We start from the raw sequence: 15,993 nt of genomic DNA on the forward strand, positions 1-15,993 counted from the left end.
TACAAAAATAATAGTGGTTTTGTATGATTATAAGTAGTGTAAAAGCCATGCTTCTACTCCTTTCTTGCTTCAGAAGTTGTTCATTCCCATCACTACTAAACTCCTCTACCCATTTTATCATAATACCCTCATTAGTAACGCCTCCTAAGGAAATCAATTTGCCAGAGCAAAAAAGAGGTGGGGTGGGTTACAGAATAATCTGCATTTATTTGTAGCTCTCTAAATTGGTCTGACATTCTTTTTAAGCAAATCCTCACTTTCATACTGCAAAGGAAGGCATCCTAACAGGTTTGCGAGTACCTTATTTAAGGAGCTTTTCTCTATCTATCTTATAAAATCCTGTCATTCACAATTCATTTCCTTCCCTCAAAAACAGGTTTGTCACATCAATTAGCCAGTCTGGGAGGCTCTTATTTCTGCATTGAGAATTGGGCAACTACTTGGCTGAAAGCTGGAAGCATGTCATACCTTTTGAAACAATATTTATATCCTTTAACTGTCTTTATTAGTTGTGGGTTCAGTTATTCACTCCTCCCTCCTAAATATCACCGAAAAATGGATGAGAACAAGGAAGTTTCTGGAAATTCGCTCTCGGCGAATAGAATTATCCAACTCTCTCTCCAGTTCTTTTCCTTTTCAACAGTGTGTTCCTACGATTCTGTCTCAACTCTCTCACGGTTAAGTATATATGCTTCTCTCCCGAGGCACTGCGGCATTGACTTGACGTCTCTATGCTACTGACTCCTAGTATTGTAAGAAAGCCTATTCCCTGTAGGACATTCTATTCCTTATGTAAGAAGTCAAGCACCTTCAGTCCTGGATGTCGGCATCATAAACACATACAAAATAAGGTTCTCCCCCCACCTTCAATCCCACATATTCAACACCAGTACAGCCTTATCTAGATTCACAAAACATGCTTGACTATGCAGCCCGTCTTCATTGTCTGAATATAACAGTCCATAGAAAGCTTTATTCTCAAAAGATCAATACAAAATTAGACTTCTTTATGAAACTAATCCTCTCAACCGAGCAGAGGGCTTGGAATGAATGGTTCAGTCCTTTTCCTTTTGCATGCAAATTCATATGCCACTGCTTGGCAAGTATCAAGATCCAAAAGACTGGAACGCGTAACCCCATGGCAAATCTTTCTTGGTTGGCTACCCTTTAAACTATGAGTCTATGTAAACTAGCCTGTATTGTTCAAAAATGATTTGCTTGGATTATAAAAAATACTTTGGATGGAATATGGTCATAACTGTTGGCTCTTACTCACTTTGATGTTCTGACAGGCCTTGATTAGAAACTCCATTCTTTAGAAAACCTAGAACTTTAAGGCAGCCCTTAAGGAGTGCACGTTATTTACATCATTTAGTTTGTGTAACACATTTTTTTAAGATGTTACAGGTGCGACAATTGTCCCCTGTAATATTTAAAAAAAAGAATTTACATGTGTACCTTTTTCCACCCCACTTCCAATTATTACCTCAGAATGGTATAATATTCACAAACTTAATACTCGAATGAAAGATACATTTAGAAAAATGTGCAGTTGTCACTCTTTTGTCATGTGTTTTGATATTTTTTGTAGTGTTTACTGAGAAATCCTATTTAAACTTCTTCACCAAACTGTATAACCGTGTAGTTGATTGTAATTACGCAAGATGCAGCTTGTGATATGTGCTTGCTTAAACCTGTGTAAAGCACTCTCCTGACAAACTGCGCTATATGAAAGCACAAATAATTGTTGTTCTCCCTTCCCGTTGGATATTTTGGCAACGTTTGCATAATGCGTCTTTTATGGTGACCACCACTGGCCTACTTTGCCCAACCGTGGCATGTTTAGGCCTTTTGTGGCATGATGGTGCTCAGTTCTGGTGTAATGAGTCTTTACATGGGCACGCATAGTATATATTGCAGCCCTGTGCGTAATTGTGACTTTCTCGCGCTATTGTTGCTGTTTGTTGTAGAATGACTGCTTTCCCAAGCCTTTTTGTGATTCTCCCTTTAATAACAGTAGCCCTCACTGGCTTAATAAATGCCATTGCATATTGTGGGCAACATTTGTGTTATCATGTCAGTTCCTGGCATGATCATGGTCATTGAACCCATAGTAATGATAAACCATGGCACATATATGGCCATACTTTGAATATACTGAGTGTCCTTGACAATAGTGATAGCTGTCTCATCATAGTTGTGATTATCCCAGGTCTAATGGTAACCCTGGCACATGGTGACCCTCCTTGATATATTGTGGGTATTGTTGACATAATGGTGGGTATAACGTGTAATGGTGACTTCCTATTGTACAGTGATGGCCTTGGCATTTGGTGGTCAATCTTTGGCTTCTGATCGATGTGTATGGCATGTGGTTTTTTTTGTCAAGGGACTGCAGATCTGATGTTGGCCTTTTCGTTATATTTAAAGTGGATTTTGAGGTTTCATTCTCATTTAGAAACGTTTATTGAGGATTTTATTTCCTTTGTGCTAGAGAGCTCTTAATGCTATTATTTCACAAAGCCTGTGGAAGTATTTAACCATATGTTGGTATAGTTTAACAGTCATCTCTACTACCGTTGGACACCAGAGCCTGTATGATAAATGTACCCTAAGGCATGTGTATTCTGTCCAGACTTGCAATCTCTGTCATCTAATCTGTAACTTCCCTCTCAGACAGGCCTCAAGTGACCGACAGCCCTGATTATGGTCTAAAATTGTGAGTGATGTGTAGCTATTCGTTTTCACAGCTTGTACCAAATACATTTTCGTTTGTAATATATGATTACGACTGGGGAGCTTGGTAGTACGAAAGGTATAGAATATTGAACAAATATTCTATTCACATCTTGTAACAATAACTTTAATCCTAAATTCCACACCCAGAACATGTGAAGTGCCTCAAAACGTATGGCTATGTAAACAATGTGTAGAATTGTTCTGAAAAATCCACTTGGTTGTCCGTGATGGTTTCAAGGATTTTTAGTTGTGTAACACCTCTGTCCCTACACTTCTGTGGAGTGTAGAATTCAATTGGCACACTATTCACATCAATAAAATATTGAAGTATTTCATTAATCTTCAGACCTGCCTATAAAACTGTTGCTGGTTAGTAATTTTTTTTGAAAATTGCATTGTAAAATGCACCTTTGACCCATTGCTTAAAGAAATTTCTGAAGGATTATAGAAGGGGGGCAATGCAACTGCCACCCAAAGATCTCTTGGAGAATGTAGGTGTGCCTGGTTAACTCAGTCCGTGCAATTCCAGGTAGCTGTGTGTGCCCCACTTTTTTCTTAGTTCAGCTTCCATCACTGGTGGGAAATGTTGTCTTTCGCCCTCCCTTCAGCTAGTCAAGTGGGAGAGTTCACAGCATTTTCTGTAGCTCATGGAGCATTCCTAGGTTCCTTGTGTGTCCTGCAAACAGCCAGGGTTTTCTTTCTCAAGTAGTCAACGCACATAATGTTTTCATTTACTTTAAGTGAATATATTTTTCTTCAAGTCTGCAAAAGAATTATGAAAAATAGATATACCGGGAGGTTTACAGCATGGCAAAATCCACATTTCATTGTGCTACTTCATGGTGTTATTTGAATGTCCCCACAGGCTTTTCGTGAAGACCTTGAAAGTCTCATTCAGGATCAAATGAAGAAGGGCAACAACCCAACGGGGCTGCTGGCGTTGCAGCAGATAGCCGATTATGTGATTGCAAGTTCCTTTGCTGGATTCGCTTCTTCGCCCCTCAGTAAGCAAGAACACTGTATGTGACAGTTTCCAAATTTTTTATCTTTTCAAGAAGTGTGTTTATTTGTACCTTTTGTATTGTAAGGTAACACTTTTTATAGTTTAGAATGTGTTTTGTATCCACTGTGGAACTAGCAATGGTCAGTGATAATGATGTCCTCTGGTGCCCTCAACCAGGCTCTCAAGAGTTTATTTAATGCACGTTCTCACCATTCTATATGATAGCCGGGGAGAGAAATGCTACTGAATAGTAGTTGTGGTTTGCTCTATACAATGACAGCATGACGCTTTACTCTGAGGGCTGGCCTGTGATGTGTGGATGGGGAGCTTGTCTTCTCATCGCTTCCAGGGAAGTGGATTGGGAGAGGAAAATTAAAGCCTATATATTGGGCCATCTTTTACTTTCCTTTCAGGCCAGGGAAATACTCCTTTCTTGGAATAATAGCAAGTAAGTGCTGCTTATTTTTCTATTGAGATCCTCCCTTTGATCAGCGAGGCTTGATGTTGCAGACCAAAGGAGTAGGAAGAGGCCAGGTAGTGAAATAGGCTTGGTACAAGCTCCTGCCTCTCCTAGCTTTGTGAGTAGCCAATTCAGGAAAAAATGTGTGGTACGTTTGGGACTTGGCTGTTCTCTCGCCCTTCACCCACCGCCCCTCCAGCACTGTACTGGGGTGTTCACCCCTTTGGTGGGAAAGTTAAGCTGGCTTAAAACCCCCTTCTGGCCCTTTGGGTTTTTTGATCTCCTTTTTATAACTTCTTCAAACCAGTGGTTAAATATCTAGTCATTTTGATCTTTAACTTTCATTAGGCAGTATTTTGTTGGACTGGACTTACCCTTATTTTCAAGAGATCTGGTTCAGAAATGAGAAAGCTATGTTGGAAATTGAGGCTAGGCATGTTTGCAGCCCCATTTCTGAGCGGTATACAGAAAGCTCCTGCATCCTGAATGACTGAGTCTCTAGGGTCTGTTTCAGGCCACATGTTTCATATATTCTTTTGTAGACTACTATTCAAAATTATAAAGGTTTCTTTGGAAGGCCTGATAAATATAGTTGAAGGCAATGAAAAGGAAGATGAACTTACTTTTCTATTACCTGTTTCTCCCACACGTATTGTATTTATATGTAAATTAATTAGACTCTATACTGTAAATGTTGATGAGTTATTTGATTAATTTTAAATGTACTTTCTTCCCAAAATGAAGTGCTTGACCTGTGTACAATCTCATGTTGCCACATTAGACTAAATAGGACCTACATTTGCAGACCCTAGAAATGAGCTGAAACTATCTGGACTGTAGCCCAAGTGTATTTTTTTGTACAAAATAACCAATATTGGATTTTAAGGTGGTACTGTATATTTTTGCCGCTGCCCCTTGTGATGTAATGAATTCCTTCACCAACTTTTTTCACTAGAATAAAAAATATATTAACTATATAACTGATGTGAATGCTGTCATCCAACTTTTAAAATGTTGTTACTATTGCTGGTGTTACAAAAGGGAAGCTTTTACAAGGAGTAGGGCGTGACACGTCTGCGTGTCATAGAGCCCTGTTTCCAGGTTCACACCACATGCTCAATGTTGCTACCTTTGAGAGTTATAAAGGAGATAACTTTCTTATTGGATTCGGAGTTAAAACATTTTTTTTATAATCTTTCACTGTTTTCTTCAAAAGTGGTTAGAATGTGTCTTCAGCAACGTGCTGGACCTGAAAACGTCTCATAAACTGTCATTTTAAAGATTCAGCAGTGCCCTAGTGCACGTGTTTGCACCCCTAGGCATTGCCCCCTCTTGTGCATCACCTGTATTTTTGCTTACTGGCATGACCCAAAGATCTTCTCCTAGCATGCCTTACTTTTCAGTGGTGGCTTACTCTCGGATTACCTCTGTTTCTGGAACATTTGTTTTCTTTTTCAGTTCATTTGGTTAAAAAAAACAAATCCAGTATGTTGATTTCTTGCTGAAATAGCATGCATTAAGGGCATCAAATTATTGCAAAACACATTTTATAAATAAGTTCTATATTCCGTTGTACATACCCCTTCACTTGGGATTCGCACAATCAGACTCCATGGTCCTGGCACTAAATAATATATACAAGGGCTATCTGGATCCATGTGACTGCAATGAAATCTCAGAAAGAATCTGCACCTATTTGCGATGCACACAAAGTGCTTTTTTTATGGAAGTAGATTGCAATTCTTCAACAGTGAAATCGATATAGAGACCGGCATAGGAGGCAGCTTCAAATTGGCTCTCTTCCAAGTATGAACATAGAAAACATATGTCAAGCTAGTTCTCTGGAGTTCATTGGTTTCGGGTGTCCAAATGCAATACTTGTATCCAGATCTGCATGTTGTCCCAGGACTCGAAGGGGTCTGGATTCTAGTGAAAAGTCACTGAAAGCCAACAAACCTACTTCTTGGCCTTAAACGTTGGGGAGCGCAAGGTCAGCAGCTAAGGCTGATTTGTGAGTAATGGTGCACAGTAGAAACTCTGGGTAATGTTAGAATACAGATTGAAAAAATAAAATCCAGGTGGTGTTACAACTTTTATACAAAAGTACAAGACTTGTTTATACGCAAACGTTCAAATGCTTAGTGAAACTTTTTTTAGTCGTGCAGTGTTACTTTCAGCACATATGATGCAAGCGAACTGACTTTTCTACATGCAAATTCAGGCAACTTTAGGTGCATTAATATGATCTGTGAGGGAGTACTAAACTATTCTGATGATGGAGTGCAATTGTTTTGTTGAGGCACCTTAGCAAAGTCGTACTTTTGTTGAGTGCATGTCTGCGTGTTGGCGTTCCAGGTACAACCTCATGGGTCGATCACATCTGTGTCTTCCAGCTTGCTGCTATGGAGTATGTTCTGACGCTGGGTGCACAGTTCGTTGGGACCATGCCTTCAAAAATTAATTAAACCGTTTCTGTTCAGTAATGTGACATTGGAAACATAGCTGCAAAATAATCCTTCCTCTAGTAATATAGCTGGCATCAAACATTTATTTTAGTCCATACATTTGCCTGAAGTTGAGGCAACACTAGGAAATTCCAGACTTCTCTTAACACTGATAAAATGCTATTTAACTGGATCTTATAAAAGTGATGTGACATGATTATGCAAAGACTACATAATTGTATATATCAATTTTGGGTATTATGACTATTTTTGACATAAGGATGTAAACTATAAACTGTAATTTATATATGTGCCTATATATTGTGTATATTATATGCAATTTGGAATGCTTAATAGCTTGTATATGGAACATCATTTCTCCAGTATTAGGGGTGTCTTTCATAGATTCACATGCTTGAATATTCCCCGTCGTCGAAGTGGGAGTCCCACGGTACATAAAATAGCAGTAAAATATGCATGTATACATGAAAAATACTATATAAATAAAAATATACATGCATATAATATAATAAAATGTAAATTTCAAAAGTACCATAGAACATAATAGGCCCATTGAAAAACCTAAGGGAGAACTCACTTTAGTAACATACTAGTGTCATTATGTGTTGGTCCACATTCCAGCCAATCAGGCTGTAGCCTCCTCTAGAACCTTCTCCTCAGAAGCCCAAGTCCTCAGATTTTCTACCGCACCTCGTGTGAAGGGAGTCTCCCTGAGCTCTGCTCGGTTTTTCTTCAAACTCAAGCTGTTTTTTCTCAAGAAAATGTCTTCTAACAAGAAATCTTTATTTAAAGCCTGCCCTTCTTGTGGTAAACTGCGCCTTTTCCATGAGGATCCACACAGTAAATGCATTTACTGTCTCTACCCAGACCACGAAGTGAAAAACTGTGTACTGTCGCACTTTTCCAACCAAGACTCTGAGGGATAGAGAGGCCCGTCTCCTTCTGTGGCTACAGAGGTTGAAGACTTCAGAGTCTGTACTTTCTGAGGTGGGCAGTTTGTCATCTGGCTTTTCAAAATCCTCTCAGAAGCGTGGATCTGAGACTGAGGTTCCATCTCCTTTTCTGAAGAAAGGTAGACTGTTGGAATCCTCCAGGTTTGTCTCCCCACAGGATTCGCTTCACGGCACGTCTACGGGAACTGGCTCTGACGTCTGCGCCCAAAGCCTCAATTTCCACATTAAAAACTGGAATTGGCTCGTCGACGGTCTCGTCGACGCCTCCGTCGACGACGATAGCCTCTACGTCGACGACGACATGTTCTGTGTCAACCAGCGCGACGTCGACGACGATCACTTCGTCGACGATGGCCCAGGAGGTGAGACCCATCGCGTCTATTGTGAAGATCTCGTCGACGAGTGCCAAAGCCAAACCGTCGACGAAGAAGTCATCGTCGACGCGAACCTCGTCGACGCGAACCTCGTCGACGACGATCAAATCGTCGTCCAAAAGCAACTCGTCGACGGGTCTTTTATCGTCGACTGCCTCGTCGACGGTGCTTCCGTTGACGACCATCATATCTTCGTCGACGTCTACATCATCGTCGACGAGTAAGACTCCAATCTCGTCGACGGCCCCGTCGACGGAAAAGAAATCTTTGTCGACGAAGAAAAAACCTTCGATTTTAGCGCCAATTTCATCAGTGACGACGACACAGACGCCTCAGGTTGTTTCTAAGATTGCCGCATTGACGTCAACGGGCTCGTTGTCGTCTCATCAACCTTTGGCCACAGCTACCATATTTACAGTGGTGACTGCTTCTTCTTTGCGAACAGTTCCTCTAATTCAACTGAGTCCAGTGAGAAGTGGGAGTCATCTTCCAGAACAATTGTTTCAGTCGGGTGAGGAAGAATCCGCAAATGATTCAGAGGTGGAGCAAATTTTCAATCAGGCATCTAGTCCATCTGATTTGAACATTAAATGTCAGGAGTATAGTGATGAGGGTGACGAAGTGCATAACGTCGAAGATGGAAACGATTTATTTCCAGTTGAGGACTCTGAACCACTTACTTCGGAGTCGGTTACCCAAATACCTTTGTCTGTAGTCACAAACTTGCAGCTCATGCTCGATGACTATAACCGTAGATTCCCACCATCTACGCCTGCCTCTCCAGTGCTTCCACCTCCTCCTCCACAACCTCAACCACTACTTCCTCAAGCACCTGCACCTGCGTCGCCAGAGGGTGCTCGTCCAGACACTGACAACGAGGATCCTGACCCTCACAACACGGGTGACAACGACAATGACGTCGATATGGATGAGTGAGATGATTACAGGGCTCACACACCCTCCACTCACCTCACCACTAGCATCGCCTCCAGTGGACATTGCAAATTTCCATAATTTGATGGTCCGTGCTGCGAAGCGTTTTCATTTCACAATCGAGAGACAGCAAGATGACTGTGAATGTTTCTTATACGATTTTAAGGACGTTTCCCGAAGACAAACCCACACAATACCAATCATTGACCATATTTGGCAGGAGGGCCTTAAATTAATGGAGCATCCGAATTCTGTACCTGCAGTTTTGCCCAGATAGGACAAAAAGTACAAGGCTCCTCCGTCTTCCCCTGCCTGTTTGATTTCACAACCAAAGGCCGATTCTGTTATAACTCAAGCAGCACAGAAAAGATCCCGCAATCCTGCTACACCACTCATGTCTCCTCCTGATCAGGAAAGCCGCAAATTGGACTCTATAGGTAAAAAAATTACGACCATGGCAGCTACCACTGTGAGAGCGGGTAATACCTTAGCTATTTTGGGCCGTTACGACCGCCAGATGTGGTCCGAGATTGCCGCACTGCTTCCTCAAATACCCGATGCCGTCCGTGCAGAAGCGCAGGCCATTATTCAGGAGGGAGAGATATTCATCTGAAATTATTGATTGCGCGCTCGACATCTCCTCCGCGGGTTTCTGTCAGTTGGCTGGGGCTGCAGTCTTGAGGCGTCAGGGCTGGTTGAAGTCTACCACCTTCCGTCCAGAGGTACAAGCAAAGGTCCTTGACTTGCCGTACGACGGGGATTCTTTGTTTGGCAAACAAGTAGATGATGCCCTGGAGTCGATAAAGAAGGATCTTAGACGTTATCTCCAAAGGACATACCCTGGAGTTCACAAAATTCCCTCCCACCCGTCCACCTTCGGGGCCACCCTCACCCCACCTCAAAGAACTTTTGGCCCAGGTGAAATTGATGATCAAAAAAGGAGCCATCGAGGTCGTGCCGCAAGGTCAACGCGGCAAGGGGTTTTATTCCCGATTTTTCTTAGTCAGGAAAAAGTCGGGGGAATGGCGTCCAATTTTAGATTTACGGGCCCTGAACAAATTTATCGTTTCGAAAACTTTTCAGATGTTAACTCTGCTTCAAATTCTGAATTATCTCAATCCAGGGGAATTCTTTTCAACGATCGACCTCCAAGACGCATATTTCCATGTGCCAATTCACCCCAGACACAGGAAGTATCAACGCTTCACAGTCGGACAGCTACACTTCCAATTCAAAGTCTTACCATTCGGCCTTCAATCAGCACCGAGGGTCTTTACCAAGATCTTAGCCCCGGTAGCTGCCTTCCTGCGTCTCCAAGGTGTCCAATTTTACCCATACCTGGACGACTGCCTCATCAAGGCCAAAACTTTTCACCTAACGGAGCAGCACACTCAAGTCTGTGTCTCCCTCTTCCAAACCTTGGGGCTTTCAATCAATTGCCAGAAGTCACACTTTCATCCGTCGCAAAGGCGAGATTTTCTCGGAGCCTCGCTAGATTCTCGGCAGGGGAAAGTGTTCGTTTCCCAGGAAAGACAGGACCGCATGGTAAAGATGGTGCAGTTCCTACAATCAAAACTGTACGTTTCTGTCCGAATGTTCAAATCATTCCTTGGCATGGCTTCCTCGTGCATCCAACTTATCCCCAATTGCAGATTGCACATGAGGGCTCTACAGTAGGAATTAGACAAGCAGTGAAAACCGGTGTCTGGGTCATTCGAGGACAAGGTCCTTCTAACTCCTCGCATCCAGAAAGCGATGGAGTGGTGGGCTCACCCTCCAAACGTATCTGCGGGCCGTTCATTCCAAGACGAACCTCCAACTCTGACGCTTACAACAGACGCGTCTCTCGAGGGATGGGGAGCGCATCTCGACGGCATGTCTGTGAAAGGAAAGTGGACAACGACCCAACGTACTTGGCACATCAATCGCCTGCAACTCTTGGCGATTTTCTTAGCCCTAAGCCTTCCAGAGGTTAGTGCAGGGACACACTTTGCTGGTGAGGACGGACAACACCACCAGCATGCACTACCTCAACAAGCAGGGCGGCACGAGGTCTCTCCTACTTTCACAACTGGCACAAGAAATATGGGATTGGGCGATTCAATGTCAAATTCATCTCACAGCCATTCATGTGCCGGGTGGGCCAATGTTCTGGCGGACTCACTCAGCCAGGCGTCGTCGGACAATCACGAGTGGGAACTCAACCAACCAACCGAGTTCATCTTCCGGCGGTGGGGCCAGCCGCAGATGGATCTTTTCGCGACTGCTGCCAACAGGAAATGCCAACGCTTTGCAAGTCGGCATCCCCACAGAGAGTCGAGCGGAAATGCATTTTCAATCAATTGGTCGAACGACTTCATCTATGCTTTCCCTCCACTTCCTCTGATCCCTCGCCTGTTACACAGGATGAGGTTCCAACCTTGCCACATCATCCTGATTGCACCCAAATGGCCGAGGCGTCCATGGTTCACGGACCTGCTCCTCTTCTCGCAGTCCGACCCGTTACCGCTTCATCCTCTACCTCACCTCCTCACGATGAAGCAGGGACAAATCTGTCACCCGGATCCAGCATACCTCCAACTCCATGCCTGGAACCTTAGTACAATGAATTTTCACGTTTAAATATCGATGAGGACTGCAGGGAGGTGTTAGCGCGTGCTCGCGCTCCATCCACCATAAAAACCTACCAATTAAAATGGAAGCGTTTCTGTGTCTGGTGCCGCACTAAAGATTTGGACCCCATGACTGCAAAACCTGAACAGATTTTACCTTTCTTTTTATCCCTGGCGAGATCAGGACTGTCACACTCAACTCTTAAAGTGTTCCTGGCGGGGATTTCCCGCTTCCGCCATGATGGTTCCACATCTCTATGTTCCTCGAGAATCATTAAGCAATTTTACAAGGGCCTTTTTAGGATGTTTCCACCTATCCGTCCCCCGCCACCTGCTTGGCGCTTAAATTTGGTCTTGTCTCAACTTCTTCTACCTCCATTTGAGCCTATCCACTCTGCAAGTCTAAAATTTCTCACATGGAAAGTTGCTCTCTTGCTCGCCTTGACACCCTCGAGACGTGTCAGTGACATCCAGGCGTTTACCATACAGCCTCCTTTCCTGCAATTCTCCAATAAGGCTGTGACATTGCGAACTAATCCTAAATTCATCCCGAAGGTTCCCAGTGACTTTCATCTCAACGAACCTGTAATTCTGAAGACTTTCTTTCCTGCTCCGCAAACTCCAGCTGAGCGGTCATTGCCTTTATTAGATGTGAAACGTTGTCTCAAATTCTACATTCGACGAACTGCAACTGTCAGAAAGTCAGATCAATTGTTTGTGGCGTATGGCCCAATTTGCAAAGGACAACCTGTTTCCAAACAGACCATAACCAGGTGGATATCCTCTACCATATCTTTTTGCCACCAACGGGCTGGGAAGCCCCTTCCTGCTCCAGTTCGTGCTCATTCAACTATAGCGGTGTCTACTTCGGCTGCCCTTTTTGCGGGGGTACCCCTAAGACAAATCTGCAGGGCTGCTACTTGGTCGAGCAGCCATACTTTCACGAAACACTACTGCCTGCAATCAACAGACGCCGCGGAAGCGGCAGTAGGTCAAGCGGTGCTGCGGAATCTTTTCCATTAAAGGTGAGCCTCTGTTGCTACCCGCCTCCAGTCATAAAGGTTTTCTTTTTCTAATAATATTTTGGTATTTATTGCATATTGACTGATATGTTTACTTTACTTGCTTTGGTATATCACCTTTATGACTTATGTGATGATTTACTGCTTTTTACTCTTATTCAAGCATGTGAATCTATGAAAGACACCCCTAATACTGGAGAAGAACAAAAGTTACTTACCTGTAAACTGTGATTCTCCAGTATTGGTGTCTTTCATAGATTCACATGCGACCCTCCCATCCTCCCCTCAGAGGCTCACTTCTCCTCAGGCACTTTTACTTACTTTGTGCTTCGAAAATCTGAGGACTTGGGCTTCTGAGGAGAAGGTTCTAGAGGAGGCTACAGCCTGATTGGCTGGAATGTGGACCAACACATAATGACACTAGTATGTTACTAAAGTGAGTTCTCCCTTAGGTTTTTCAATGGGCCTATTATGTTCTATGGTACTTTTGAAATTTATTATATTATATGTATGTATATTTTTATTTATATAGTATTTTTCATGTATACATGCATATTTTACTGCTATTTTATGTACCGTGGGACTCCCACTTCGACGACTGGGAATATTCGAGCATGTGAATCTATGAAAGACACCAATACTGGAGAACCACAGTTTACAGGTAAGTAACTTTTGTTCTTATCCTTATCTCAAGCAAAGTGCTGTGATGTCTGTAGACAATGTCCTCTCTATACAAAACCACAAATGAATGAATGAAACAAGACTATATATCCATAGCCCTAAGCCACTGTTCATTGCCCAAGTTTCTTGTGCAGTACAGGTACTTTTTAGGTTTTGCCTCGCCAAAAAGATGCGCTCTGCGCATCTTTTTCGCGCAGGCGAAATCCTGATGAGATCTGTAGTGTGGCTTTGGTTCGGCCCTCGTCATTCATTGGCTGGCTCCATAAATGGAGCCTAGCCATTGGACGAGGGGCCTGTCCGTCAATGCCGGACCAGATTCGGGGGCGTTCCCGACATTCTTTGGCTTTTGCCGACGTCACGCGACGCCGGGAACGCCCCCGATTCTGTTCCGGCATTGCCGGCACCTCCCTTGCTCCCCCTCCCGCTTGTTTCCTGGTGCCCGCCTTCGTGCTCCGGCCGGCCGTCGTCAGCGTCTCTCCTCCCCTCCCCCTTTCCCGCCCCCTCCCGCTTGTTTTGGTGCCCGTCTTCTGCTCCGGCCGGCCGTCGTCAGCTCTCTCCTCCCCCTTTCCCGCCCCCTCCCGCTTCTCTCTGATGCAACATTAACGAGAGTCTTCATTACACGGAAACAGTCAGAAATAAAACAAAACACATCAATTTATGCACCATAGAATGTTAAGCGTGCACAACAAAATACTCTGCAACCCACACATCAGGTGTGGGGGCGATCAGTCAGTGACAGCAGCATCACGGGGGCTGCTCCTGATAGCCCAATGATCACGCCGGAGGCATCAGTGCCAAGAGCGGCTCTCGCTCTCCCCGGGCTCAAAGGGGGAGTAAAGTCCACGATCCCTCGCTCTTCCGTGTGTGACAGGTAGCTCGGGCTGTGAGAGCACGCGTGGTGGTGACCTACGGGAGTGAAGACCCCAGGGAGCTGAGTCAGTGCTCGTGAAAGGTGCGGGGCCCGCTAAGGTGCACTGGCGCTGCTTGGTCAGCGCTTACCCAACCCACCTCATCCTGCCCTTTCTCTGCCCGAGCTCACCCGCCGTTGCTGCCTGCCGCCCTCTGTCCCTTGTCATCCTGCCCTTGACCTTGATCCCTCGGGCTCACCCGCGCTGGTCCCCCCCCCCCCCCCGCATCTACGTCCTGCCCTTGATCCTGCTTACCTGCACGATGTGTGTGACAAACTGCAAATATTAGATCGACAACACATAAAAACATCCAATAAAAATCAAAGAACGACAAGACCAATTAAACAAGGCACACGTAGGGCCGTGGAGCTTCAGAGTGCAGAGTGGAGCTTCAGAGTGCAGAGTGGAGCTTCAGAGTGCAGAGTGGAGCTGCAGAGTGGAGCTGCAGAGTGGAGCTTCAGAGTGGAGCTTCAGAGTGGAGCTTCAGAGTGCAGCTTCAGAGTGCAGCTTCAGAGTGCAGCTTCAGAGTGCAGCTTCAGAGTGCAGCTTCAGAGTGCAGCTTCAGAGTGCAGCTTCAGAGTGGAGCTTCAGAGTGGAGCTTCAGAGTGGAGCTTCAGAGTGGAGCTTCAGAGTGGAGCTTCAGAGTGGAGCTTCAGAGTGGAGCTTCAGAGTGGAGCTTCAGAGTGGAGCTTCAGAGTGGAGCTTCAGAGTGGAGCTTCAGAGTGGAGCTTCAGAGTGGAGCTTCAGAGTGGAGCTTCAGAGTGGAGCTTCAGAGTGGAGCTTCAGAGTGGAGCTTCAGAGTGGAGCTTCAGAGTGGAGCTTCAGAGTGGAGCTTCAGAGTGGAGCTTCAGAGTGGAGCTTCAGAGTGGAGCTTCAGAGTGGAGCTTCAGAGTGGAGCTTCAGAGTGGAGCTTCAGAGTGGAGCTTCAGAGTGGAGCTTCAGAGTGGAGCTTCAGAGTGGAGCTTCAGAGTGGAGCTTCAGAGTGGAGCTTCAGAGTGGAGCTTCAGAGTGGAGCTTCAGAGTGGAGCTTCAGAGTGGAGCTTCAGAGTGGAGCTTCAGAGTGGAGCTTCAGAGTGGAGCTTCAGAGTGGAGCTTCAGAGTGGAGCTTCAGAGTGGAGCTTCAGAGTGGAGCTTCAGAGTGGAGCTTCAGAGTGCAGATTCAGAGTGCAGAGTGGAGCTTCAGAGTGGTGCTTCAGAGTGCAGAGTGGAGCTTCAGAGTGCAGAGTGGCGCTTCAGAGTGGAGCTTCAGAGTGCAGAGTGGAGCTTCAGAGTGCAGAGTGGCGCTTCAGAGTGGAGCTTCAGAGTGGCGCTTCAGAGTGGAGCTTCAGAGTGCAGAGTGGCGCTTCAGAGTGCAGAGTGGCGCTTCAGAGTGGAGCTTCAGAGTGCAGAGTGGCGCTTCAGAGTGGAGCTTCAGAGTGGCGCTTCAGAGTGGAGCTTCAGAGTGCAGAGTGGAGCTTCAGAGTGGCGCTTCAGAGTGGAGCTTCAGAGTGCAGAGTGGAGCTTCAGAGTGGCGCTTCAGAGTGGAGCTTCAGAGTGCAGAGTGGAGCTTCAGAGTGGCGCTTCAGAGTGGAGCTTCAGAGTGCAGAGTGGAGCTTCAGAGTGGCGCTTCAGAGTGGAGCTTCAGAGTGCAGAGTGGAGCTTCAGAGTGGCGCTTCAGAGTGGAGCTTCAGAGTGGAGCTTCAGAGTGGCGCTTCAGAGTGGAGCTTCAGAGTGCAGAGTGGAGCTTCAGAGTGGCGCTTCAGAGTGGAGCTTCAGAGTGCAGAGTGGAGCTTCAGAGTGGCGCTTCAGAGTGGAGCTTCAGAGTGCAGAGTGGAGCTTCAGAGTGGCGCTTCAGAGTGGAGCT

At 45.1% G+C, this 15,993-nt stretch overlaps 1 protein-coding gene across 11 annotated transcripts in view; it reads left to right on the forward strand.

Moving 5' to 3' along the window:
• Positions 1-15,993, forward strand: part of ADD3 (adducin 3) — a 455,953-nt gene that overhangs the window by 222,751 nt on the left and 217,209 nt on the right. For 8 of the 11 annotated variants that reach the window (XM_078643745.1, XM_078643752.1, XM_078643746.1 and 5 more), the window contains one exon: positions 3,605-3,758. In XM_078643745.1, the coding sequence (XP_078499871.1) occupies positions 3,605-3,758 (154 nt within the window). The remainder of the gene's footprint in view (positions 1-3,604; positions 3,759-15,993) is intronic. The other 3 variants (XM_078643750.1, XM_078643751.1, XM_078643755.1) reach the window with 1 other exon arrangement.

This window comes from Lissotriton helveticus, chromosome 5_1 (genome assembly GCF_964261635.1).
Source record: "Lissotriton helveticus chromosome 5_1, aLisHel1.1, whole genome shotgun sequence".
Taxonomy (NCBI): Eukaryota; Metazoa; Chordata; class Amphibia; order Caudata; family Salamandridae; genus Lissotriton; species Lissotriton helveticus.